This window comes from Atractosteus spatula, chromosome 1, assembly GCF_055471065.1.
Source record: "Atractosteus spatula isolate fAtrSpa1 chromosome 1, fAtrSpa1.hap1, whole genome shotgun sequence".
Lineage (NCBI taxonomy): Eukaryota > Metazoa > Chordata > Actinopteri > Semionotiformes > Lepisosteidae > Atractosteus > Atractosteus spatula.
Window position 1 is genome coordinate 63067593 of NC_142706.1, and position 26233 is coordinate 63093825.

Sequence of the window (26233 nt, forward strand, 5' to 3'; positions counted from 1 at the left end):
CCGCCCCTGGTCCAGAAAGCACTGGACAGCGCGGTCGCTCGGGGCGGGGGACCTCACACGCTCCGAATCACGCCGGCTCTGAATCCAATACAGCCTCCACGGCCAGGAAAGTCGAGAGAGTGCGGGGAATCCGCGAAGGAACGGACCAGGAGAGAGGAAATTGTCGTTCAACGATCTAGCTGAGGAGTTTTAACTGTGCAGGGGAGTCGCCTCCGGCAAATTCTTGTAAAAAGACACATTGACCGCCTTACGAATACGAGCCTCGCCCGTTGCTGTCTCTCAACATCCACTTTGCCGTCAACGGCGATGTAGTTTCTTCCCCCATTTTCCTACCGCGTGTTAAATTTAAAAAAAAACCACTGCACGAATGCAAAGTCCTTACAAACGAAGTAATACTAACCTAAAGGGTTATTTTAAAGCCATGTTTCAGAAGCAGCATTATTTGATGAACTACAGCAACAACAACAATAATATTATAAATCATTGTGCAGCGAAAGAAAGGACTGTTTGGAAATAAACAAGCCATCACATTCCAGACTATTGCATTTACTGCAGAAAATAAATTATGTATCCCCCTAACACACCCAAGGTCGACAACACTGGACCCGAATAATGAATAATGAAAAATCATGCTGCAATTCCAAATGTTGTTCAGGGTATATTTCCAGTCCGGTTTATATACGGTAAATTTAAAGCACAAACGTAATGAAATTGCGTTTAATGATACTGAATTGTCACCTTCTAAGTGGAGCTGTTGATTTATCAATCATTTAACGGCGCCCTGCACTTCAGCGCGGACAGTTATAAACGCCCACACACCTGCAAACACCGGAGAAGGAGAAACGTGCTATTGGGCAGGCAATATTTTGCTTCATCTCCATTTACCATTAAAGCTATTCGTGTAGTGCCAGGGCTAGACCAAACAGAAATCGATTCACCTTTTTCATTGAGTTTTGGTTTTGTTTTAGCTTAACCCCACACCCCCCAAACTACTGCCAGTCGTTCGGTTTTACAGTCTTTCTTGATGCGCTAAATATGCGATTAAACCACGAAAGAAAACAGCTATTAGGAACATTAAACTGGTCACCTTCGAGTTGCGTTCGCCAAGAACCTCTTCTTCTGGATGGCCGGCCTGTCCAGGCGCTCACTGGCGAGTTGCGTCTGTCACACTGACCAGATGACCGGACGGACTGACGGGGAGCAGCCTGGCGGATGTCCTCCTCCGGGCGGAGTGTCTCCTTCGGCTCTTTTCGTCCACTTTCCAAATCCAAACGGCAATTCCGCGTTCAGGCTTTTCGGCAGCCAGATACAGCCCAGATGTGTTGCAATAACATCCGATTTTTATGCCGTCTTCAAAGTTGCAGTCAAAGACGGGGGAATAATTACGATCCGTTTTTTTTTTCATGCGCGTAGTTTACGCCGAAGACTCCGGAGAAATGAATAACTCTTCCGTTCTAGTTTGGTTTTTGACAGTTTCTTCTTTCCTTGAGCCCTCGCCAATCTTCAGACAAAGCCAGCTCTCACATTTCTCCCCATGCCCGGATTCGTTTGGCTAGTGTTTTAGATGCGTTGCTTACTTTGTCACTGTTGACTTTTTAACTCGTTTCCCCGGAGGCGTCCCCCAGTCTCTTGTGTCGTCCGCCCGGCCAGGGACGGGAATTTTCTCTCTGTACTCTTTCTTTCTGCGCTCTAGAGACCCGTCTGGTCTCCCCAGTCTGATGGCTCGGATACTATATTGTGCCGTGCCAGACTGCTTACCGTGACGGTCGACGGCTCGCTCTGCTGTCTTTTTGGCAGTTGGTTAATAATAACTTCGTGTCAGCTGCGCGCTGTTCTAGCGACTGGTTAAACCTGTTCAAATGTAGGACTGTGAACTATCTGGTTTTATAAAGCGTGAAAAAGGCAGTACAGTACGTACTATAAAACCACAGCTTCCAGGTCTTCTACACCTCTGATATAAGCGCTAGAGCGCATTCGTACGTCCACCCATTATCTAAGAAAATTGTCAGAACTGCAAAATATCACAATAGGATAAAAAGAAGCCCCTTTCCCCGTCTTACTCAGGTTTTATATTCTCAGTAAATAATTAATGATATTGCAGTCATTACCAGTTGGCCTACAGGGAGACAGAAGTTCATCTTTGTCCCAGTTAGCTAAGAAATAAAATTGCAATCAATTTAAGCAATGGAGCAGTTACTTTTTTTTTATCCAGCCCAGACTAGTTAGCAGTGAATTTGATCATTTGTTTTCCTTTTGGTACTTTTCAATGCTCGCAGGTCTTTCCAGTGGTAGAAAAGAGCTCCCCTATTGAATTGTTAAGGTATCAGGGTGCAAGATCAAAATGAAGCAACCAGTGGCAGCAGAAAACACAAGACACCTGGAAGTCAGTGGGCTTTTATGGACTGGGCCCATATTTCCGGCAAGGAAAAGGGCAGTTCTGCAAAACAAGCTAGTACAACAACAATAAAACAACTGGATATTTAAAGCAAAGCCACAGTCTTTCCCCAAGGGTTGAGCTATAGTATTGCTGTACCTAATTCTCCTTCGCAAAAAAAAAACACTTTGAAAAGAAAGCTGTGGGAACCCGCCAACAGAAAGTACTCTAGCCCCATAAATTACAGGATCCGATCCAGAAAGCATTCCAAGAGTTCCCGGGAAATGGAGATCTCATCCGCAGCCAGTCATTTTATCCTTCATCTCTAACACGGCAACAAAAAAACTGAGGCAAATGGAAGGAAAACATTGTCTAGACTGTCTAGCCTTTCAACTCCTGGTTTAATGCACCAGTCTGAGTAGAGTAAGGTTGTTTGTGACTTTAAATAATGTCACCTCTGCTCTATAGCCTGGAGAGCATGGAGAATACCTTTCCAAACCAGCAAACACTGTAACATCCCATCGCTGCAGAAACCATTTCTAAACTCATCCCAGAACACCAAAGCTAGTGACTTACTAGTTCTTTCATGCTGGTTTAGGTGCTCAATGTCTCGTGACGAGGGCTCTGCAGGTACTGTACCAAATTAAGCTCTTTGTTTACTCTGCACAGCTCATTTGGTTTACTTTCGTTCCTGTTCTCCCATGTTCTTGTGCGGACAGGAGCTGGGTACCACATTCAAAGAGTATGGTACAAAAAATAGCCCAATTTAAGCTGTACCTTCCCTCCAGAGGGACAGGGAGAAAGATCAGCAGGTAGGTTTCATAAATCTGTGTCTGAACTAATGGGTTATACCCATGTCAAAAAAACAATCAATCACCTGGGGAGAGGGTTTTAGATTTGCTAATTGCTAATAAGGGGCAGTTTAAAGCAGTTTTATGTTGTCTTTGTGACTCTGCAGAACTGAAATGAATCATGAGCCAGACCCTACCCTGCAGTGTTCTTGTTAAATGGGATCTTGAACTCACAGGTACCAGCAGTCTTGACATTTATTTTCTTTATTCAGAAGCAGCCTGGTCCTCCTGCACTGGTGTGGAGATGGAGAAACGAGCCTTCAGGAAATCAACTGGTTTCATGTAATGGGGATTTTGCCCTCCCGGTCACGGTGGTAGTCCTGAGCTGTGTGCTAACAGGAGCGCACAGTGTCTCACGCTGCACTATTACAGGCAGCACTGACCCCTGCTGGACAAACTAAGACTGCATGCACCTCCAGAGAGGTGTTTCATGGACAATCGCTTAAATCTAATCATCTATTTCAACTTTAGGATCCCAGTTTGCACACAGGTTGAAAGGCCTCCACATAAAAGCTGTAAGAGTGCTGAAGGAGAAACTCTTTATTACCCAATCAGAATAATAAATAATTAAAAGAGTAAAAAAATAACATAATTGATCTGTTAAGTGAAAGTGAACAGGGAGCTGAAAGTTAGTTTATGGTAGTCCAAACACTCCTCTTTTAACAATGTTTACAGACAGTGCTCTGTAACAAGCTTAATATATTTCAAGTCTAAATCAATCACAGAACTGTGCAATGAACAGATACTGATGAAGTGAAAATTTGAAAGTGATGCCAACACAATTCCTTGTCTGCATGATATACGAAGCCATAGTGCAGATGCAGGTTTAATTGGATATCTTAAGGAATAGATTAAATTCTGGGCTAAGTTTGTCTTGACTAAGATCACCGTAAACAGTCTTGACAGTCCCCTGTGAATTTTAACCAGTGTGTCACTACTGATTAATATAGCAATCACTGCTGCAAGGAATGCCAAATTAAATGACTGTTAACCAAAAGTGGACCAACACTAAAAGCTGCGATTGCCTTTGCTGTGCTTGCTGTCCTAGCAAAAAGTCTGACACACACATGTTATACAATAACAGCTGCGCCCTGTTTTTGATGAACAATCCAAATTGTGTCATCCACAGGCCTTAGAGAGCATTGCAGTCAATCACGTGGAAAGAACAGCACAGGCAGAAGGACCTGTCTTTGTTTTCCCATATTAAAGAACAGTGTCCCGCTTCCAGCTCAGTGATAAGGACCCAAGAGGAAGAGTTACTCATTAACTACCCTCCTCCAGACTTTAAACCTGTGAAAGCAGGGCTGAGGTGAGACAGGGACCACTGACAAGAGAATCTCCCAAGCCCAGCGGAGAAACAGATTTGAGCTTCATCTGAGAGAGGTAGGCTTACATTTCGCACAATACTCAAAGGGAAAAAATTAGCTATGTCTAAAAGACAGGCTAAGAAATTGAACATTTAATTGCTGCCTCAATTTTAAACAAACAACAGTCTTGTCTTCCTGTTTCTCTTCCTGTGTCCTCTTAAGATTCAACCTCTGAAAGCTGCCTTCATTTCAAATGTGTTGAGAATGCTTGCGCAAAACATTTAAAAACAACGCGTCAGGTTGTTTTAAAAAAAAACTTTCGTTCCTAATTAGCCCAGATCTTGGATTACCATAATGAATGCCAATCTTTTCACTCAAAAATGAGCAAGGATCAAAACAGAAGGAGACATACTGTAGGATATAGAAGGCCCATATTTTCAATCGGGGTATGTAGACTCCTGACCCCAAAATACAACCAGGATATGTAGTAATGTTTTTGTTTCTAAACATTTTCTCATTCTTTATTAAACAAATTCCATGCTGTATTTAAGAATTTTTCTACCTGGACAAAAATAACACAGTTTTCCACATGTAATCTCTATGTACTCTATCCCATGTCATTTAAACCAAAGCACGTAAATTAATTACATAATTTACTTTTGCAACACATAACGTTATTCATGGTTCACATTACCTGCATATGAGTGCTAAACAGAAGGCATAATAGACAGGATAAACAGAAAGTTCAAACGCATTTATAATGAGTTGCTTGCAAATGTGCAGCATGGGTGTGAACTCTAGAGCTTGAGAAATTGCGTTATATCAAGTGTCCACGTGTACTTAATAAAAAGCACTCTCTGATACCATAGTCTGATATCGTCTCTCACCCGTATAAAAAGATCATTATAAACTGCACACGCCCGGAGGAAGAAGCAGACAGAGACATAAAGTTCGTTCCACAGCTCCTGGAATGAAAAATCTTTGGAGAGCAAGCTGCTTGTGAAACGGGGAACAAGTGTGACCCTGGTTGCTTGTAGATGCCCTTCCTGGCTTGGGAGCCTCTTGTCTTTGAACACGATATAATTTTGTCCACCTCGACTCACAAACTGGCCGACAATGCCTTCCACGTTTCTTCTTATACTCCCCTCTTGTTACAGTCTCAGGGCGAGGGCAGGCCAAGCGGATTATGGCGCTAGTGGACAATGAGGTCTCTTTCACAGTTAAGGTGGGTTGTGCTGAGCCATGCTCTTAGAATAAAATGATTCCATTTTCGAACATTCCCTTGCAGGAATAGTCAAATGCCCAACAGAGGGGTCTTCTCCTGTCATGACCGTAAAAGGTACATGCACAGCATTGAGGGGTGAACAAAATGGATGCTCACACTTTGAAAAGAACATTTTTTATCAATCTTTGCACAGCCCCATTTAAGAGGTGGGTACACAGGACTGCATCCACAGGGATTAGTCTAGCATAGCACTTGTGCTCCAAGGGGGTTACAGTATATCTGGTGATTAGGGAAGTGATACCCCAACTCCTTTCATCTGTGAACACTACAGACCAAGTGAGCTGCTGTGCCCACCTATTTGTGTCATTGGTGCATTCTTGTCAGAGAATTCCAATGCTTTTTTGAAGTAAAATATAAGTGTTTTCGCTTCCTAACATGGATGGCCTATTCGTCTTTTAATTACAGTTTTTGGGCCAAATAGACGTGGACCGCACAGATGGCTTACAGGTTCTGAATGAGGCGGCAGGTCTCTTGAAGGTGGGAACCCGCAGCAGAGCTCTGGATCAGAGCACGATCTCCCTTGTTGAAACATTAAAAGAACAACAAAACTATTGTAGACAAAAACTTACAATAAAACGAACTGCTCTGGCATGCACTGACAGCACCCACGCAGATGAAATGAGCTCCTATGTCAGTTGAAGAACACGATCAGCATACAGTAGCTACAGCGAAACAGACAGGGGTCACTGCTGTGAAGTAAGTCAGAGAGTCTCCAGCCAACCCTACAGCCTCCAGGCAAAGAATTCGCTAATTTTGCACACCAGATCATCCAGTCTGTTTCACTGTCAGGATTCAAATCTGCAGCATTCTCTCTCCAAACTCATTTACTGTGCTTTCCCAGATGTCTGACGGCACCAGTAAGATGAAATCCAAGCAACAGAAGGTGTCTCTGTTTCTGTCATTAAATGGCATTGATGTCCTGAACCACAAAACAAAGGTAAGGAACAAAGCGAGGGGGGAGAGTTCACAATGAGACCAAGTTCTGCGGATGTTGTCAATCCATGTGTCATGTCTCTAAACTAACCTGTGTGTGACCTGTGATGGACTGGTGTCCTGCCCAGGGTGTATCCCTCCTCGTGCACAGCTTCTGAATTAGGCTCCAGGTTTCCACGGCCCTCATCAGGAATTATCCGCTTTCCATTTATGGATGCATGTTTCTTCCCTATTTACTATATAAATGTGCCAAGCTTCATTTATGTCCTTTTAAGAACATAAGTGATTTCCCTTGTTTTATTTAGTATCCCCAGCAGCACATGAAAAAAAGGTTACCTGTCTCAGCCCACAGTCCACCAAGAAACTCTTTCCGTCTGTCTACTGTGTGTCCAGTTCATGCTGCACAGCTGCCCCATGTCCTCCATCTCCTTCTGTGGCGTCCACCAGACCATGCCGAACCTCTTCGGCTTTGTGGCCCAGAGCCCTGCGGGCGATCGTCACCACTGCTACCTGTTCCAAAGCACCAAGTTCGTGAGTACAGCCTCCAGTTCCCCAACATGCACAGAAGACAGGTGGTTCAGATGTTACACTTTGTGTTCCCACTGTTCCCTCAAATCGCCCTTCAAACATGCAGAGCACATTTCCCGCACAACACCCTCTGCTCAACAACTCGAAAGCTCAGGCAACAAGATGGATTGGGAGCTGATCATTTTCCTGAACCTCCCCTGTCTCAGTCCCATCTCCTGGTGTCCATCATCGGAGACGCCTTCCAAGCTGCAAAGGCCAATGAGAACTTTGGATGGGACAAGGACCTGCTTGTGGAAGCTCTGAGACACAAGGTATGTTGGGAAGATGCTATTGACATATGAGGAAGTCAATAGTTCTTTGGTGCCTTTATACACCTCTGCATTTTTTAAGGAAATGGGAGACTTGTGTACTAAACTCTGTCCCCTTCCACACTTGCTCCACTTCTGCTATTGCTCATGGCAAGAGGGGTTACAGAGAAACATGCTTCAGCAGATGTTGAAATGCAGTCTATCAGAATGCATGAAGTACTGCTGGCAAAATCAATTCCTCTGGGGTCACACTCCACTCCAGTGGACTAGTGTAATTACTAAATTGAGATGTTTACCTTTACTGAGCTCACTTTCACATGCTATTAGCTAGGGATTAATATAGGATACCAGATCTCGCCATGTCATTACATGGAGTGCCGGACATATCTGTATTCTAGTCAAGATGGGTTCAATTACACAGAGCTTGCATTACAGCTGGGCTACAGCCCCACATGAACCTGTGAGGCGGAGGACAGGAGAATGCCACTATATCCAGAGAAAAGCAGACAGCAGTAGTGTAAAGCTGCAGGCTGCTGTGAATACACTGCCTGAAGTGGTGACTGGACTGTCTAATATTGCCACACTGTTCTTCAGAATAAGATGCTGCAAAGGGAAAACGTCTCTCTGAAAAAGAAGATTGCCACCCTCGAGGCACAAGCAGCGTCCAAGCAGAGTCCGGCAACTGTGAGTTCCCTCTGAGCTAAAGGAACAGCTGGCAAGAAGGCTGCTCTCCTACTCCTGATTTCCTGCTTCTCGACTGTTAATTTAGGTGACTTACTAGAGCTGGCAGTGGGAAAGAATATGATTTTAAGGGAAAATCTACTCCAATTTACTTTTTTAAAGGCTAATTCAGATTCAGGTGGGCGACTACAAGAGATTTCTGCAGCTATTCAGAAGCAGTGAATTTCAGTCAAAGGCACCAGTGTGTTTTAAGGTATTTTAAGGTAGATGGGAGTTACCTAAAAAATCCTTGGCAAAAGACCCACTCTTGTCCTATAATCTCCCTCACCCTTAGTGCTCAGGACACTAAGTTGTACTAGGAAATTATGTGTGAACAAGATGTCAGTCCAGGTGTGATGGCTTCTCTTCTTAAACTTTTCATCACCTGCATTATTTTCTAAGGGGAATGTTATCATCAAAGACATTTTAAGAAAGCAGCACATCCATTTGTTAACGGGTCTGTTTATTGAAGCAATTTAATTATGCTTCTCTTAAAAATTAATAGCATCCCCATTTGAGTCCTGAATGGATGAGTGCTTAACTGTCTGATTTTGAAATTGTTTGCTCCGTTGCCATCTACCTTTCATTTGTGCGTTGAAAAGATGTGAAGCAGGAGTAAGGCAAAATCACACAAACTTACATCTCCCCGATTCTCTCCCACAGCAGTAAAACATCAGGGCGGGGATGACAAAGACCCGCTGTGCTGAGGGCACACCATGCGGTCCTGATGAAAAACCAAGACACAGAATCACGGTTTCAAAGCAGAAGTCTGACACTCTTTCCATTTCTGGACTCCTCTGTTCCCAGCCCCACGGCACTCTTATCATCAGAGAAGCTGCTCTGTTCACCGTCTTTGGACAATTCCTCCAGGGCTTGTGATCTCCCTGTACTACTTTGCAAATTCTAGCACAGCTACACAGCGTAATATCCTCCCAGAGGCTCCTGCTACAGGTCTCTTTCCTTAAAACCCTAAACAATGTGTCAACCAGTCTACAAGTCTTCTAGCTTAGCTTTTCTTATTTATGTAAAGGGGTTCTTCAGGCACAATTTTAAAGGGCCACATTCAGTATGTGTCACATTTGTCCCCCTTAAGGACGCTCCGGCTCGATCACTTTTTAGTTGATTTTGTGCATCTGCTCCCTATTCCAGCCTCCCTACAAAAGCCAGACGCTCACTCTGTTCTGGGCTCTGCGTTGGAACACGGACGCCCGGAGGCTCACCTACCACCGAGTCGCCCTACTTCCGCGGCTCGGGTGGCATTCGCCTCCTTGGTTTCCAGTACCAGCCGAGTCCGGGACCTGGAGCGCCTGGTTCCGTTCCCCCTTTCTTCCCCCCGACCCTTCGCCGGATTCCGCTCCGGCTTTTAACTTTGTTTTGTTCGTCCTGGATTTATCACCCGGCTCTGGACCTTTGCCTGCACTGGACTTCCCTTTGGACTCCCTTTTGGACTGTTCGCCTGGACCACACCCCCCAGAGCACCTTCGTCACGCCCCCCCGGTTCCTCTACCAGCCCAGTTCCTCGTCTCCCCCCTGTGTGTGTTCACTCCCTTCAGGATTGTGTCATCTGCATAGGGTCCTGAAAGAACACCTCATAACAGTATGACAAATAAAGCAAACTGTACCTTAAAGCTCCAGAACAGCTATTACAGCTATTACTGGGAATTAGTTATTGGATATGTACTAAACACACTTAGTTAAAATTCAGTCTAGGAGGCTCAACACTGAAAAAGGAAAAACACCCTCCTTTTGATCTACTTGATCTCTTGACTGAGGGCCCAGTTACGATCTTCGACCAGTTATGAGCTGCTGGGGACACCTGCACCTAAGCAACCTGTGCTTCCTAATGATTCAAGATTTCTCTATTTGCCATATACAAGTGTATTGGAATGCTTACTCGTTCAGCTGTATCCGGTAACATTAGAAAAAAACAAAAGGCACAAATGACAAACAGACATGGACAATAAATTTAGACAATAGACGTTATAATACAGCTAAGACAGGACATAGTGCAAACAGTACAGTACCTTAAAGTGCAGGTGCTAATTTGAGCTGTTTAAGATGTGGACAGACTGTTTTTGAATCTATTCATCAGTGTTCTGATACTGCAATACCTCCTACCAGAACTCACTCTCTGTTTCTTTCTAGGCTGCCTAAAGCTGTTTAAACTACAAACTACAATCATGTTAGCTCTCTCTTTCCTTTACGCCTGTGTGGGAAAGGGTTTAATGGCATTTTTGGATCTTAAGAACACAAGTAGGTTTACAAACGAAAGGCCAGTTAGCCCACATTATCTTGGCCTTAAGTGTAGTTAACTGATGCCTGTATCACGTCCAGATGTTTCTTGAAAGAAGGCAGATTATCACCCTTGACAACACAGCTGGGTACCCTGTTTCTTGCGCCAACACCTTATTTTACTCATGAGCCTCCAGGTGTACACTGTAAACTCACTGTAAACTCACTAAAGCCACTAACAACCAGATGAACTATACCTGCCAAATGGCTTCCTCTAATCTATAAACTTCCTTCTGCTCTTAAGTACACATGTGACTTTTTCCCCTTTATTAAATCCCTTTTCCATCAAATAATTTCTGTTACCCTATCCTTCATTTTTTATATTGTAAAAAAAAATCCAAAACAATTGTAACCAGATATGTCAACTGTGAACAAATTCTCTTTTAAAATGACCACAGAAATGTTTATTTTGTCAATTCCAAAGCTTTGTGTAAACCTTTAAATTTACAGAGAGCACTCTATTTATTTTGAACTTGATTGTGCTCCCTTTGTCACTGTCTTAGAGCAATTGTGTGCTGTCTCTTGTGTCTGGGCCAATCTCTGGTGCAAGGAATTTCGTTAGTTTGTACTATAATGGTATATACTGTATATACACAGTACTTTAGCACTGCAATAAATATTTCTCAATAGATATAAAATGTGTTATTAAATCTAGGCATGTGTGTGGTGCATGTAAGTCTCCAGTATGAGGATCATCTTTTAATGTAAGGCTTTTCAGTTTTATCAATGTGCAGTCACTGGAGCTACTAGTATGTGTAGTTCGCTCTGTGTAGTTCGCTATGGGAAGCTTATGCAGTGTGTCTGATATACGACTGAGGACTCAATATACACATAGCAAACCAGGCATCTCCAACCCCATTCCTGAAGAGCATCATTCCATCAGGTTTTACAGGTAACCACTAAATCATCACTTTCTAAAGACAATTTAATCTTGACTAGCTGCAGGTGGTTTTAATGAAGTACACAAGTAATTCTTAGTAATCATAGTAGTAATTAGTAGTTCTTGCATCTAACACTGGAAGCCCTCAAGAATCAGTCTCCTTAATTGAGCACCTGATTACCTGTATTATTGCAAAGGAACAGGTAAAGGTTTATTCCATGCTGAAAAGAGAAGAAAGGAAACACGTTTTCTTTATTTTGGCTCCACAGCCGAAATGTTGTGTTTCCTTTCTTCTCTCTTCAGCATGGAATAAACCTTTACTTGTTCCTTTGCAGCCTACGCATGCTGACGCAGCTCCCTACTTGAACTACCTGTGTTACTGAACAGTAAGAAAAAAGTGCTCCAACTGTTTAGACATAAGTGACTCAGTGTGACATACAGTATAAGACTTACTGGACTGTGATTCTCCAGATCCAGAGTCAGAAATACCTATAGCAGCAATAATCAGTTCTGTCCTGGGGAGCCCCCAACTCATTAGGTTCTGTAGGTCACTATTAAATCACCAGTTTCCAAAGATATTGAACACAATAATTCTGTTGTGATCAATTTAACAGGTGGATTGTTAAATTAAGATATTTAGCTATCATTCAGGACTAAAATCTAAGCTAAGGTTCTCAGTCTTAATTCCTGGAGGACCTAGTGTCTGATGATCTTACTTCCAACCACATTCTCAATTACATGGTTTAATTATTTAGTTAGCTCAATAACTGTAGGACGTCTAGTCATGCTCTGAGACAATTTAGTGATTACATATACCTTTAATAACATGGCTGTGTTGTGTAACCAACTGTAAAAGGCTTTAAAGAAAAATACTATCTCTAATTTAGAGAATAATGAGATTCATTGTTTAATTGACTGCTCAGGTCAGAACAAAATCCAGAAGATTAACTGATTTAAGACCTTTGATCTTACTACTCTTACTCAGCTCTCAAGGATCAGAGATCTCTTAATCGAACAGATTACTTGCTTGATTCATCAACAGCTTATGGGGCAGCCCATATTTAAAATGTGATCTGTGAGACTAACTGGATTGAGGCTCTCCAGGACCAGAGCTGGGGACCCCTCATGCCTATAGTGTACAAGGGCTTACAGAGCAGATGTTGACCTTTCAGAGAACTTTGAATAAAACCTACAGCAGGTGACTCCAGCTGCTGCGTTAAGTGATACAAACTACTGATAAGTTATGTCATTTTTAAACACTGACTCTACAGAGCACGACCGTCATGTGCGCCCATGAGCTGCACCTTACTGGACGCTGGAAGCGACACTGCCCCCTGGTGGACACCGTTAATTGCGGTCCCTTCCTTGAGCGGGTTTTACGACACGGCTGTTTGCATATTGATTAAATAATTCAGGTGGGTAGCTGCGTCAGCATGCGAAGGCTGCAAAGGAACAAGTAATAGGTTTATTTATGGAAGCCCGTTTCCGCCAGGGAGTAAAAAACAAACGCGCTACGGTATTTCGCAATTGCAACTTAGTATCTCAGAATTCCGACTTTATATCTCACATTTGCGACTTCGAAATAGCCCACATTTCATTGTCTGTCCTTTTGTTATTGTTACGGATTCGGGTTCTAGGGCTTGTGCCCTCGCCGCTCCCACCCTAGTTCGGGCCTCACTGCATTGGCTCGAACCCAGGTCTTGCCAGCTGAGCTAAGGAACACTTTCTGTAGCCCCAGCGGCCAGCATCCCTGTTCTGCGCAGGGGAGGGCGGTGCTGTCACCACACTGCAACCAGATCGTACAACCTGTATGTCGGCCGGTCCGTTACACTGTATTCATGAATCGTACAGGATCATAGGATCTATAGGCCTTAAGACTTGTCTTGTACAGCGCCCTGATAAAAATCAAATTAATTACACTAATTTTTATGGAATCCCATTTTTGCCAGTGAGGCTTCCATAGTACCCGGATGGAATAGAGGACGGTGGGCTTTTTAAAAACGTTTTTATTTGAACACCAGAAATACAAAACTGGAGACAATATGAAAAAAATATACAGAAATAAGACACTTCACATCCAGAGGAATTCACAGGTATTAAAGCTGAAATTTATACTTTTTACATATTTCCATTGTATGTCCTTTTTTACTTAAAAAAAGAAGGTCTTCTTTAGCTCAGCTGGCAAGACCTGGGTTCGAGCCAATGCAGTGAGGCCCGAACTAGGGTGGGAGCGGCGAGGGCACAAGCCCTAGAACCCGAAACAATAACAAAAGGACAGACAATGAAATGTGGGCTATTTCGAAGTCGCAATTGCGAGATATAAAGTCGGGATTCTGAGTCTTTAAGTCGCAATTCTGAGTTTTCAAGTCGTAATTCTGAGATATGAAGTTGCAATTCTGAGTTTTTAAGTCGTAATTCTGAGTTTTTCAAGTAGTAATTCTGAGTTTTTATAAGTCGGAATTCTGAGATACTAAGTCGCAATTGCGAGATACCATAGCGCGTTTTTTTTACTCCCTGGCGGAAAAGGGGCTTCCATACTTATTCCATGCTGAAAAGAGAAGAAAGAAAACAGAAGGTTTCGGCCGTGGAGCCTTCTTCAGGTGTGAACCTTCTCATCTGAAGAAGGCTCCACGGCCGAAACGTTGTGTTTTCTTTCTTCTCTTTTCAGCATGGAATAAACCTATTACTTGATTAATACAATTCATCAGGACTATAGCATTGCTGTTTCACCGGGCAAAGTATAGCCGCTATAGCCCCAATAAATCATAAAGTCATAAACGAAGAACTGATAGCTTAAGTTGTTTCTACTGTCTAACGTTGTAAAACGGCGGTGAATAATAACAGTCGTATATCCCATCATTTTGAAAGGCTGGCTGAACGAATCAAACGAACGAATTAAACCCAACAGCTACTCGGTGTCCACACTTCATTACTAGGTTGGTCACCTTTTGAATCTGTTCATAAGATTGTGATATCTGTCGGTACAACTTTGTAAAAGTTTTATAACTTCAAAATAGTCTCAAAATAATAGGAGGGTTTCATCGTTTGTGCTGTCTGTAGGGGGGGCAGCTTCACGGAGCTAGCAAAGACAGGTGTTGATTGAAACAAACGTCGTAAAATACCATTAAAAAAAACGTGCCTGAGGTATAAGTTGCAAAACATGTCTATTAAGCAAATTTAAATAAACCCTTGACTACTGCAGTCTACAGTTTCCAACAGACACATTCGTCGCAGAACAGGCGGTCAGTTAACCACAAAAAAAAATGACTCAGTTTCTGAGTCACCGGTTGTCTTGCAAGTCACGTTTTTATCTCACAAACGAACCGCCCAAGAACAAAAATGAGAACAGGGGCGGGCGTTTAACTTAAGTCAAAACATGTTCAGGTTTTCAAAGGTCGTTCATGCTTATACACGTACTGTATCTACACCGTCCGTCACACAGCCCGGCGCGAAGCGCTTGAGCCAGTCTCGGCGGTCCGTAGAAGCCCTTCTCACGTGACAGGGGGGCTGCATTTGATCCCCCCCCTCCCGCCGCGTGTCTCCGGAAACGACGTTCGGGCTGGAATTTCTAGCGGCGCACAGGGCGAAAACAGCGGCTGCGAACCTGCGTTTCATGTGTTATGGACTGCTAGCTGGTGGTACAGTACCTGCGAGGAGCAATAGGCCGAAGAGGAGTCGAGTAAAGGGGGATGCGAGGTCGGATCGCACCGGCAGACGGAGCAAAGCTGATCAAAACAGCAGCGAGTCTTCGGTAGAGGTATGTTATCTCTGCTCCGGAGAAGTGCTGCTTATTTTTTAATATACACTAGCCGCTTTCATCCGTTTTTATTAGCAGGTAATTAAAAAAAAAAGATGTTTGTTTTACTTAGAACAGTTTAAACTTGGTGATGGAAATAGTTCGTTTGTGGGTTTATCCTGCCATGGCGAATGGACGCATTATTACGTGAGCAGTACAACATCTCATCTTATCGCTAACCTGGCTAGGCTTCGAGGTCTTTTTTTATCAGAGGTGCAAGGAAAAAATGCGGTCGACGTGTATTACACTAACTCTTAACATGTGCATCGTACTAGACGAAAACAGGTTTGCATTATTTTTGGGTCGTTATTGGATTCCTAATGAAAGTTATCTCGTCTTTCGGAAGCTCTAGTACTTAATCCGCGATCACTCGAAGCGGCGACCGGTTGGGATTTTAGCTCCTGTCTGTATCTGCCGGGTTTAACTGCCAACGCGCGGACAGGCAGAAGAAAACAAAAATTACAGTAAAGCGCCCGACGCTTGTTTCGCGGTCTTCTAAGTAAAAAGTAACGGGGACAGTTTCGGTTTCGAAACTTGTTTTCTGGCAGCCCCGCAGCTCAGGGCTTTGGGGGGACCGACGGAGTTTCCGCCAGCAGCCGTCCCGGACCGGAGCGGTGTGCCTGACGGCCGCTGTGTGCCTGTGTGTGTGTGTGTTGCCCTTCCAGCTGTCTGCATGGTCGCTCGGCCATGGGCGCCCACTGGTCGCACCGCAGCCGCGCCGCTGCTCTGACGGGGGGCAGGCGCAAGGGAAGGGAAGGCGGCGGCGGCGACGATGACGACTCCCTGGACGGCCACGACAGGCAGGCGGACATCGCCCAGTTCCCCTACGTGGAGTTCACCGGGAGGGACAGCATCACCTGCCCCACCTGCCAGGGCACCGGCCGCATCCCCTCGGGTGAGCAGAGCCGGCGCGTTCCGGGCCGCTCTTGGGGTCCAGACTTGTTGTGGCCCGGTCCCGTCCAACTGGTTTTCAGATCCCTTTCTCCGGCAACCTGCTCTGCCAGAATCCATCCAGCCCCCTCGTCCCTGTGACCCCCTGACCTGAGCAGCCCAAAGGTGTGAACAGTGGGATTAGCTGGTTTCTCCTTGGGGTGCAGGAGGAGCGAATGGAGGCTTTTAAGCAGCCTGGACTCATGGTTGCAATTGTATTTGAACCCAGGTTCTGCTTATCAGCGCCTTTCAGATTGCAGACCCAGCAGTGCTGGTGGAGCCGGTGCTACCCTGGCTTCTTCCAGAGCCTTCAGAGTCCTGATGGCCACAGACATTCATTTTTTTTTACAGCAAACCAACCAGCAACCGACATAAGTGAAAAGTGTGGTTACACCTCATCATCTGATTCTTTCTGTGTGTTTCACAACAGGATTGGTCCAAGTCCTTTCTCCCTGACTTAAAGTCTGCTTGTTTCAGTTCCTCTGTTATCTGATTTTGTGAGTTCTTGCAACTTTTTGCTGCACAAATAAAGCACAGGGGAAGGGGGGGGAGTGACAGGACTTGGCGAGCTGCTGCTGTGCAGTGTGTTGGTTTTTTTTTCTTTAATTAGTGTATTGATCCAGCTGTGAGCGTTTGGTCTCCCGATGCAGTTTTCACCACCCTGGTCGGAGGTCCAGGCAGGAGAGGTTTTAGCAGCGTCGCGGTTCATAGCATCAACCAAGGGGCATGAGAGGGGAACTGCAGTCCCAATTTCTCAGACCAGTGATTAAATATCTACAACAAAATGACTTCCCCGACACTATAGAAAAATCGGACAAATTCTGAATTAAGCACAAGATCGGGAACTTTGTTGTCGCCATTGTTGTTGCAGTCCCCTGGTCTCACCACGACGAGAGCGGGAGTTCCCACTAATTGAGACGTGATGTTGCCCTTCCTGCTCACTAGTCACTGTGATGTACGGGTTGTGCGGCAGACATTTTGCCACAGAAAAGTTCCAATGTGATCTGCAGGCAGAGTTAACAAGTAGTATTTGTCGCAAAACCATCTCGAAGTCGAGAGCAGTATTTCTATTGGATTAAGAGAGATGTATCCACAAGCCTGCTTGTTTACAATGTAACAGGGCCGCCTCACCTTGCTGGAAGTTTGGCTGCCCCATTTTCAATCGTAGAACATGGCGCTGCACAGACCTGGAACTTTTGTCTGTTTTGTGATGTAAATTGGCAGTTTTTTCCAAGTTACTGTGTGCATTTTACTTTCATTGTGGTTCGAAATACGCTTGTCAATACTGATTCTTTCTAAACCCGGAATGTATAAATAGCGTTGCAGTTCCTCTGTAACTGCTCTTAACGGGTGCACCAGGAAGTGCTGCTGCAGTAAATCTGGACTCGGCTGGACAGGGCAGTGTTCGAGGTCCCCGATCACAGTGAGGAAGGCAGGTGCTGGTGTCGGAGGTTGGTTCGCCCGTCTCAGTGCTCTTTCTTGTCGTTGCTGTTTCACAGAGCAGGTGAACGAGCTGGTGGCCCTGATCCCCTACACTGACCGGAGGCTGCAGCCACAGAGAACGTAAGCCAATCAAGAGGGCTGTCGGCCTTCTGTCGGCAGGCAGGTGGAATGTAATGTTAAGCAATTATTTTTTTTATTTCTGCAAAGGAACCAGTAATAGGTTTTTTTTCCATGCTGAAAAGAGAAGAGAGAAAACGCAACGTTTCGGCTGTGAAGCCTTCTTCAGGTCTGAGCCATTTTTGTTTCTGTATGGCTAAAAAAATGAAATGGGAAAAGGTCCCCTGTCGTTTTCTCCTCGCCTGACCCTTGTCACTCCGTTAACTGACGCGTCGGATCTGTGATAGGCAATCAAAACTGTCGAAGGCAGGATCGTAAATGGGAATCTGCATGAGTTTCTTTGACGATGGGTTAATACAGCTGTGGCACAGCCCCAGGCATTTAAAGGAGCAGTCACAAACACACTGGTACCTGGATGCTGGAACTGGGGAGTCGCGCAGGGCCTGATACAGAGGGTTGTGAAGACTGGGTTACAGTTGTGCTACTGATGCATTTGTGCCATAGGGCATAATTAGACTTTTTTTGTTATTTTTTAGAGGGAGTGGGGGGGTCATTTCAACAGGACAGGCCTATGTGTAGGACCCTTCCAATTTTTTTTTTTATCCTTATCCCAAAGGGAGACGCTAGGGAGTCCAGAGAGAGCGGTGAAGGCCTCCTTGACTTGCGTCACATGGTTTCCCCTGTGTCTGCCTGCCTCCGCAGGAAGCTGTATGTGGTTCTCTCTGTGGTGGGGTGCTTCCTGGTCTCCTGCCTGGTGGCATTCTTCCTCTTCCCCCGCTCGGTGGTGGTGAGCGACGATGGCATCAAGGAAGTGACGGTGTACTTTGACCGCAACCACAGCAAGATCCTGATGAAGATGATGGTACGCTGTCCTGTGGCTGGTAACGTGTCAGGGAGTCGGGTTACAGCAGGGGGCTCTGGTCCTGGAGAGCCCCAGGCCAGCGTGTCTCATAGGCCCCTTTGTAAGTCCTTGCTCAATTAAACAGTGTGCTTAATTAAGGGATCTCTGGCCCTTTTGCAGTTAATCTCTAAATTACCAGGCTCAGCAGGTCATCTGCAGCTGATGACAGTTCAGTTGTTCCCCATCTTTAGAAACTGGTGATCTAATGGTGACCAATAAAAGCTGCTGGACTGGGGCTCCTTAGCAGCAGGGTGGAAGACATGCCTGAATTGCACTGTTTGCGGATCCGTCCTCGTGCATCGCAGACGTAGCTGCTCTGCGTGATGATTAAAATGCACGAGCTGATTATCGGAGGCAGTCCTTGACCGTTCACCGGCGCGCAGGGGTTTCAGATGCGGACAGTTCTGCGTTGCAGTTCCTCAGGGACAGCCCTGGCTGCTGCGGAGGACCCCAGGAACCGGAGATGTGCAGCTCGGTGCTTGCAGCAGAACCCTGGCCACGGGCCTGCGCTCCAGCCGTGACCTCTGTCAAACCACTTCAGTCTACAAGAAAATGCAGTACGGAAGTCTACAGTCAGGGCTAGGAAAGGTGCATGCGCCTGTAGACTAAATGAGGAATCTATCGCAGGGGTGCACAGACGCAGGACAGATACTGTACAGACAGCAGGTGCCTTCCTAGAGGGGCTCTGACACCAGGTTGTGGGCGAGGAAGAGGGGGGGTTGGGGGAGGTGGATACATTGTTTTTCCTTAAGCGGCTCTTCTCTCGGGTGGTAAAGCGGGTCGTAAAATTCTCCTGTCCTGTGTTCCAGAGCACTCTCAACTTCAGCAACTCCAACTTCTTCACGGTGTCGGTGGACGCCGTGAGCAGCCAGGTGCTGTACATGAAGACGGTGATCGGGACCCAGCAGATGGACCACGTGCTGCAAATTCAGCCCCTCAGCCAGAGACAGGTATCACCGCGCCCGGCGTGCCCAATGCCCGAGATAAAAACCTCAGCGGAGAAATGACCAACCCCCGCTGTAGATAACGCAGTTTAAATAGGAGCCATACACGTCAGCTGATTCCACAGGAATTGAAACCAGGTCAGTCCAGGAAACGTTTCTGCGGCACTAAATGGCTCATCTCCAACCTACAGGAGAACTGAGCATCATCCTTCAGTCCCAGTCCCAGCACAGCGAATACCTGAGTGCTGGAAGAGTAGGCCTGCCTAGACAAGCATGTGGAAATTCTCACCACAGTCTATCTGAAACAGCAGGCACTCGAACACACGCAGACTGAAGAGGAGGCTGTCCTGGCAGTGCCGTATCTTCTTGAACGGCGCAGTGTTCGGTGAAGGTTGACTGTTGGCCAAAATGGCGTTCTGATTAACACAAACTTTGTATGCATTGCAGGTGAACTTTACTGTAAACATGGAGATCAGTGGCAGTCTCTCATACGTCTAGTAAGTAAACATGGTTTGTCTTCTGTTTTGAGATTCAAGATTCTTGGTTTAATGCATGGGAGGTTGCAATGATTTGCTGATTTTTCAGGTAACTGAGTAAACAGCTAATTTCTGCATTGTGAAAAAATAACAAGCAGACACTTCACCACCTCCTAACCACTCTGGACATCCTGTTACAGGAGAAAGCGAGAGTCGCCTTGGTTATCTGCAGATAATCGGTTAAGTAACTGGTTGACCTTCATTGTGACTTAACATTTCAGAAAGAGAATAGCAAAGGCAGGAGAGGACCTGCAAACCTTACTTAACAGCTGATCACAGTAGTATGTAAACAATCTGGGACAATGGCAGGCTCCTGAACTATTTTGTTTCTGAGATTTGGCTTTTATGTATCAGGCTGGATCAGTCAAGGGTTACAGACATGAAAGAAATCTTTAAACAAACACAAAAACTTGTTCAAAAACTTTTTCCTCTCGTCCTGACAGCCGTCTCTGCGCTAGCTGTTAAAATCTTGAAACCTGCCCGTCATCATGCCTCATCAGTTGTTAGAGTGACGCCGGCATTGCACCCAAGTTTAGTTTCGTTTCCCTGCACAGATCTGAACGCGATTGCTGCTGCTGCTGCTGCTGCTGCACACTTTAGCAGTGCGGCGCTTCTACAAAACAGGCAGAGAGAGATGAAGTGGAGCCCGAGCGCCCACCTCGGCGTTTAGTGCCCCAGAGAGTGCGAGGAGAGCTTAGGGAGAGCCGATTTCAGCAGCAGGGTTTCTGACCGAGCTGTCACCTTTCCTTGCAGCACATTCTGCACCATGGAGAGCATCAAAGTCCACAACATCGTGGTGTTTGTGCAGTAAGTCCGCCTCCTCTTCCCTCTCGCTCTGAAATGTCTGTGCTGCCCTGCCTTGCTCATGTTGCTTGCCAGGATAGGTTCCAGCTCCCTCGTGACACTGAGCAGTTAGTACTGTAAATGGGCCACACGTTAGCCCCTTCTGTCAGAGGAAAGTTTTCCAAAGAGGAATACTGCAGTCAGTTTACATAACCTGGAAGTTTCAATATGTTCTCTCATTAATCTTTACCATACAGATTGGATGTTTAATTACCTGTCTGTTGCCACTTGCTACAAAGCAATCCTCACAAATAAACCCCAGGAGCTTTTTTTTTTAATAAGACCAGGATTGAACTGGATGTAATGCATGTAAAGTCTGAATTACATGTCTTACATTGGCTGTGAGAGTCTGAGCTTTTGCTTTATGGCTCTTATATAAAAGATGCAGCACTACACCCTTAATAGTGCCATTTATTCAGGACCGTCTGAACAATTTGTTCTACCGCTGTCTTTCAGCAAATCTGCGATCAGTCTGTTTGCTCGCCTTGAAGAGAAATGATAAAAAAATGAGGTTGTGATCAGACCCATGCAATTCTGCACAGCCAGCTTCAGGGGTTGTTCTATAATTCTCGAGCATGTTTCATGATTTCTAAATATGGAGTTGCAGGCGTCTCTTGGGCACCTCCGTACAGTGGCTCATGGGTCGGCTTGTGGCAGTGGCTCCGGTCCCAGGCCCTCTGGTCCTGTCTGGTTCTGCAGGGGTCCACGGACCTGATACAGGAGTGGGGAAACCCACCTGCCTCTCGCTGCTCCAGGGAGGATACCCGAAACCTGTCTGTCGTCCAAAACTCGGGTGTCAGGGTGTGAACTTGGCCAAATGAGCCCCAGCTGTTTGAGGCCAGCTCGTGCACTGGCCAGCGAAGGGGCGACCGTGTGAAGTGGGCTGTGGTGACCGGTGCCCGGCTGAATCTCTCCCTCTCTCTGCGCAGGACCTCGGTGAAAACCTCCTACATGGCCCGCACTGCGCAGAACACGCTGGAGGCCTACCGCTACATCGACTGCGGCAGCAACTCCACGGTGCAGCGCAGACCCCCCCTGTCCGGGTAGCCGGGCGAGCGCGGGGAGCCCTCTCCTCCCGCGAGCTCCCCGCGCTCCACACCGCAGGTGCCCGGATTTATCTATTTATTTTCCAGAGGGCTGCTCTTTTTTTTTTTTTTTTTAACGGAGGCCAAACAGGAAGGGACACAAACCGAACGGCGGAAGACGCGGGAGGCGAGCGCGGGCCGGGCCACGCGGCTGGGCGGACGGGCCCGAGCCTGGGTGTGGAGGGGCCGGGGGGGGTGGTGGTGGTGGTGGTGGTTTTTGTTGGTTGCTTTTGCAAGTGCAGAAGGGAGGATATTGCACGCGGCCGAAGCAGGAGCAGAGAGAGCAGAGAGGTTCAGTAGGAGGCTGCATCCACGCGGTATTAATGCACCACAGCGTCTGACCGCGACAGGAGGGCAGCCTGGTCCTGCCCTGGTGCCTCTTGACTGTAGCCAGTTCACCAGTCACACCGGACTGGGCAGCAGGCTGCCTGGGATAACCTGGTGGCTTTCAGCACCAAGCCAGTTATTGGGCCTTGGCGTCTTCTAAATTCCTCATCTCGGTCTGAGCGGAGCACTTTAAACTTCACGGAATACTTGGCACTTACGTTTTTCATTTAAAAAAAAGACATAACTGGGTTCAGAAATCCCACGAGCGCAGGTCTCGTATTCCGTTCCAAGGAGGGCCCAGTGCCTTCAGGTTTGTGCGCAACCAAAACCCGGTTACAGAGTTGGTCTCATTATTTGCAGTATCTGCAGAATTGTGACACCTCTCATCAGGCTCAGACGCGGAGTGGATGTCTCGTGTCATTACTCGTTGAAGATATTAAGAAAAATCCTAATTTAGAAGATATTTAGTTTAATCAAGTATTTGGGTTGCAACCAAAAACAGAAGAGTAGGCCCTCCTGGAGCTAGTGTTTTAGATGACACGCTCAGTGCACGTTATTATGGGATGAAAGCCCGCACGCATGTCCCACTGTCCTGGAATGAGCTCTGGATGCACAAACCCAGACCCACCTGTCTGCAGCGCGTCTCATGTCTTTTAACAGAAGGCTGTGTCAGCTGCCAGGTATAACGGGGCCTGATCTAGGACTCGCAGACCTTTGTTTTTCATTATTTGAATAGATTTCTTTGCCAGTCAAAGACAAAAAATATATTTAGTAGGAATTGCCTGTTTATATTATCTTTATTGGCTTCATTTTTATTTTCTTTCTGATGGTGCTCAGGAATTGAGGGTTTTGTTCCTGGTGTTATAATTTGGGGACTGCGAATTGTTTTGTTTTTTTTAATTTGCTTTTCAGTGCTAAAGGTTTCAGGTTTGCACCTACTAGATGTGGAGGGAAAGGTATTTTCCTGTCAGAATTCAGTGTCTTTGCAATAAAAGGGAAGAGGACATTTATTACTTAATGCACCACTGAGGTGATTTCAGATTAGTAAAAAGATCTCTGGCCTGTCTGCTTAAGAGCACAGATGGACGACTCCAGTCCTCGGGGGCTGCATGTCTTCTGGTTTTAATTCTGAATGTTACTAATGTTATTAATGCAGAACTTTTCAAATTTGCTAATGGGAAAACATCAGTAAAATAAAACCAGGAGGACTGGACTTATTCTTCTCTCTGGTCTAGAGCTGCCAGGCATTTACAGTGTCGCAGACTCATCAGGAGCGAAAGGCACAGCCCAGTTACCTGCTCGTCCTTGTTCCGCTCAGCGGTGACCCAGGTGTCGGGCGGGTGTCAGGTGGGCTCCTCTGCTTTTCTCTGTTCAGGAACAAGTAATAGGTTTATTCCATGCTGAAAAAAAGAAGAAAGAGTACACAACGTTTCGGCCGTGGAGCCTTCTTCAGGTATGTCACACACCTGAAGAAGGCTCCACGGCCGAAACGTTGTGTACTCTTTCTTCTTTTTTTCAGCATGGAATAAACCTATTACTTGTTCCTTTGCAGCCTACGCATGCTGACGCAGCTACCCACCTTTTCTCTGTTCAGTTTAGAACTAAAAAAAGAGTCATTTTGATTATTAGCACTACTGTTTGAAGCACTTAACTGCGGCTCTCGGTGATATTGAGGAGGGCCTGAGATTCGACGGGCTGGGCCTGTGGCCGAACTCCTGCAGTCACTTGCGGACCGTTCTTGCTTCGTGGGCTGCCTGGGCTCACTGCCCGGCCACGTAACTGAACAAGCCCGGAGTGTACAGATGGACAACTTTTCACCTCCTGGAGGCGCAGGGCTCTGCCACAGCCCAGGCCCCAACAGCGACCCACAGACAAGGGCAGCGCCAAGCTGTCAGGGTCCCGTGAGCCCTCTGTTACTACGCCAAGCCAGTTCTTTAGATGAGTGGACAGATTGAATGGTCTTCTTCCCAGGCCTTCTGCCACTTGAGGTTAAGTTAATCCGTCTGCTTGTTGGGGTATTAACAAGGAAAAAGATGCTCTTGAGTGCTTTGTGATGCTTTTGGGCACTGCAACTTCAGTTAGAAATTTCTTTTAAAACTTCGTCATCCCACCTCGTGGACCAATCGTCTGAGGGAAGGGAGAAGCTGAAGGTGGAGTACGAACCCCAGGACTGTGGTGAAACTCCTGGCCTTTCCGCAGGAGGCACCTGCTGGGCTGCACACTGTAAGAGGCTCGCTTTTCTTACAGCCCCGGTATTGATCCCTGGGCATAAACTACTGAGCTTAACGTTAATTTGAGAATGGGCATTCATTTCTTTTTTTAACTTGATAGGCTGTTTGCTGTAAGGGTTTGAAAGAATTTGCTGCTAAAAGTTCATGCTTGGATGTTTATAAGTTCGTTCTAAATAAAGAGGATTCTTTTCTGTCCTTCTTGGGTGTGTTTTGGTTTTCTGCATTTTGCACGCTTTAGAAGTAATGTGTAGTTGGTCTGGCTGGAGGCTAAGGCAGTGGTTAAGTCAGACACAGGGCCTTGCATAATTGGACAACTGCATAGTTGGACAATCCTGGCCTATGGTATATAGTTAGTAATTTAAATTGGTGGTTATTATAGTAATGGAGAGTTTATATTCTATTTCTAAACTGGCTTAAGTGTCAAAAATTCAAAACATCAGTATACAAGTCTGAGGTAAGCCGTTTCAGTTGGGCATAATGAACAAACCTATCACCCATTATCTGAGTTTGATGCTTTATCAATATGCCCGCACTATAACCCAGTATTGAAAGGGATTTCCCTGCTGTAGTGGGAACTTGATTAGATTTACTCAGTCATACTACGTGCCTCCTTTGTTTAATGATAATGCATTCTTCTTTGTAAGCTCTTTAAAAAAAAAACAACCCTCAAAGCTCTGATCAACAGCACACGCCTTATAGAGAATAAAAGAATAGTGATGACTTAGTGTTACAAACAATGCTGGTCCAGTCTTCTCCTATAGCAGGGGTGAAAACATTTATTTTTCTGTTTATCATGTGTGTCATCGAAGACATTCTGCGAACGGCCTAGTAGTTCTAAAAAATGAAACTTTTCAGGCATTCTAACACTGGTTCTCAAAGGGTCTGGGGACCTCAAACATACACCCCCAAAATGTTTTGTTAAAATTAAGAGGAGTGTTGTTTCCAAAATTGTTTTAAATGCTGCATTATCAAAGTGATTGTTGGGAGCTGCTGATGACAATATAAACCAGGAAAATAGGGGTCCCTGACCAGGAAGGCTTTGTTAAACGGCAGACCCTCTTATCATTAAAATGACATCGGAAGGAAGCACAGTCCGCCGTCATCCACTTTTAAACTCCACCAGGGGCCAGCCGAACACTGCCTGTTCCAATCCACTCCAGACCTGCCCCTGTGTGATTGTTCGACTGGATTCTTAGGGTAGTTAACCTGACCTGACCCTGCAGCAGCAGCAGAAGCAGCTCTCTGGACCAGTCCTCCAGTGTGTGAGAAAACTGGATCACTGGATCACCCCTGTTCCAGGCCCTTGAGTGCTTAAAGAGTAAAAGAGCGGTACTTCAGATTTTACAGGAACTTCAGCACCGGCCGCTCAAGATTTGAACCTCTGCCTCATCAAAAGAATGGATATGTGAATCTCCTGGTAGTCTTTAATATCTGCCTGCAGAAATTTTTCTTTATATCAGCCCATGATAGACATTCACCAACATAACCCAAGTTCTTGAACCTGGGACCCTGCTCTGATAGATACTGACAGACACCACCTGGGCTTGTGCAGCAAGAACCAGGGACTGAAATAAACCCCTTTTTTGTGCCTTTTTTAAAATC

General features: G+C 45.7%; 3 protein-coding genes across 5 annotated transcripts in view; 2 read left to right on the forward strand and 1 right to left on the reverse strand.

Annotated features, from left to right (window-relative positions):
* LOC148841502 (calcitonin gene-related peptide type 1 receptor-like) overlaps positions 1-1781 on the reverse strand; it is a 36877-nt gene extending 35096 nt beyond the window's left edge. The window contains exon 1 of the mRNA XM_088918037.1: positions 1088-1781. The gene's annotated coding sequence lies outside the window, so the exon portion shown is untranslated. The remainder of the gene's footprint in view (positions 1-1087) is intronic.
* Positions 1782-4521: 2740 nt separating this feature from the next.
* Positions 4522-11223, forward strand: LOC148841503 (PTB domain-containing engulfment adapter protein 1). 3 transcript variants are annotated; one of them, XM_088917741.1, is made up of 8 exons: positions 4522-4608; positions 5690-5757; positions 6223-6294; positions 6659-6754; positions 7144-7281; positions 7485-7589; positions 8181-8270; positions 9456-11223. In XM_088917741.1, the coding sequence occupies exons 2-8, from the start codon at positions 5719-5721 to the stop codon at positions 9876-9878; spliced, it is 963 nt and encodes a 320-aa protein (XP_088773867.1). In that variant the 5' UTR covers positions 4522-4608; positions 5690-5718; the 3' UTR covers positions 9879-11223. The 3 variants fall into 3 exon arrangements, with proteins under 3 accessions (XP_088773867.1, XP_088773876.1, XP_088773885.1); XM_088917750.1 differs by having other exon boundaries at positions 8970-9543; XM_088917759.1 differs by having other exon boundaries at positions 8973-9543.
* A 3798-nt stretch (positions 11224-15021) lies between these two features.
* tmem106c (transmembrane protein 106C) lies at positions 15022-24826 on the forward strand. Its single transcript, XM_088924386.1, has 8 exons — positions 15022-15235; positions 15940-16169; positions 17704-17767; positions 18467-18626; positions 19475-19615; positions 20057-20106; positions 20899-20952; positions 21918-24826. Exons 2-8 carry the CDS (start codon positions 15962-15964, stop codon positions 22033-22035), a joined length of 795 nt encoding a protein of 264 aa, XP_088780512.1. The 5' UTR covers positions 15022-15235; positions 15940-15961; the 3' UTR covers positions 22036-24826.
* The last annotated feature ends 1407 nt before the right edge of the window (positions 24827-26233 follow it).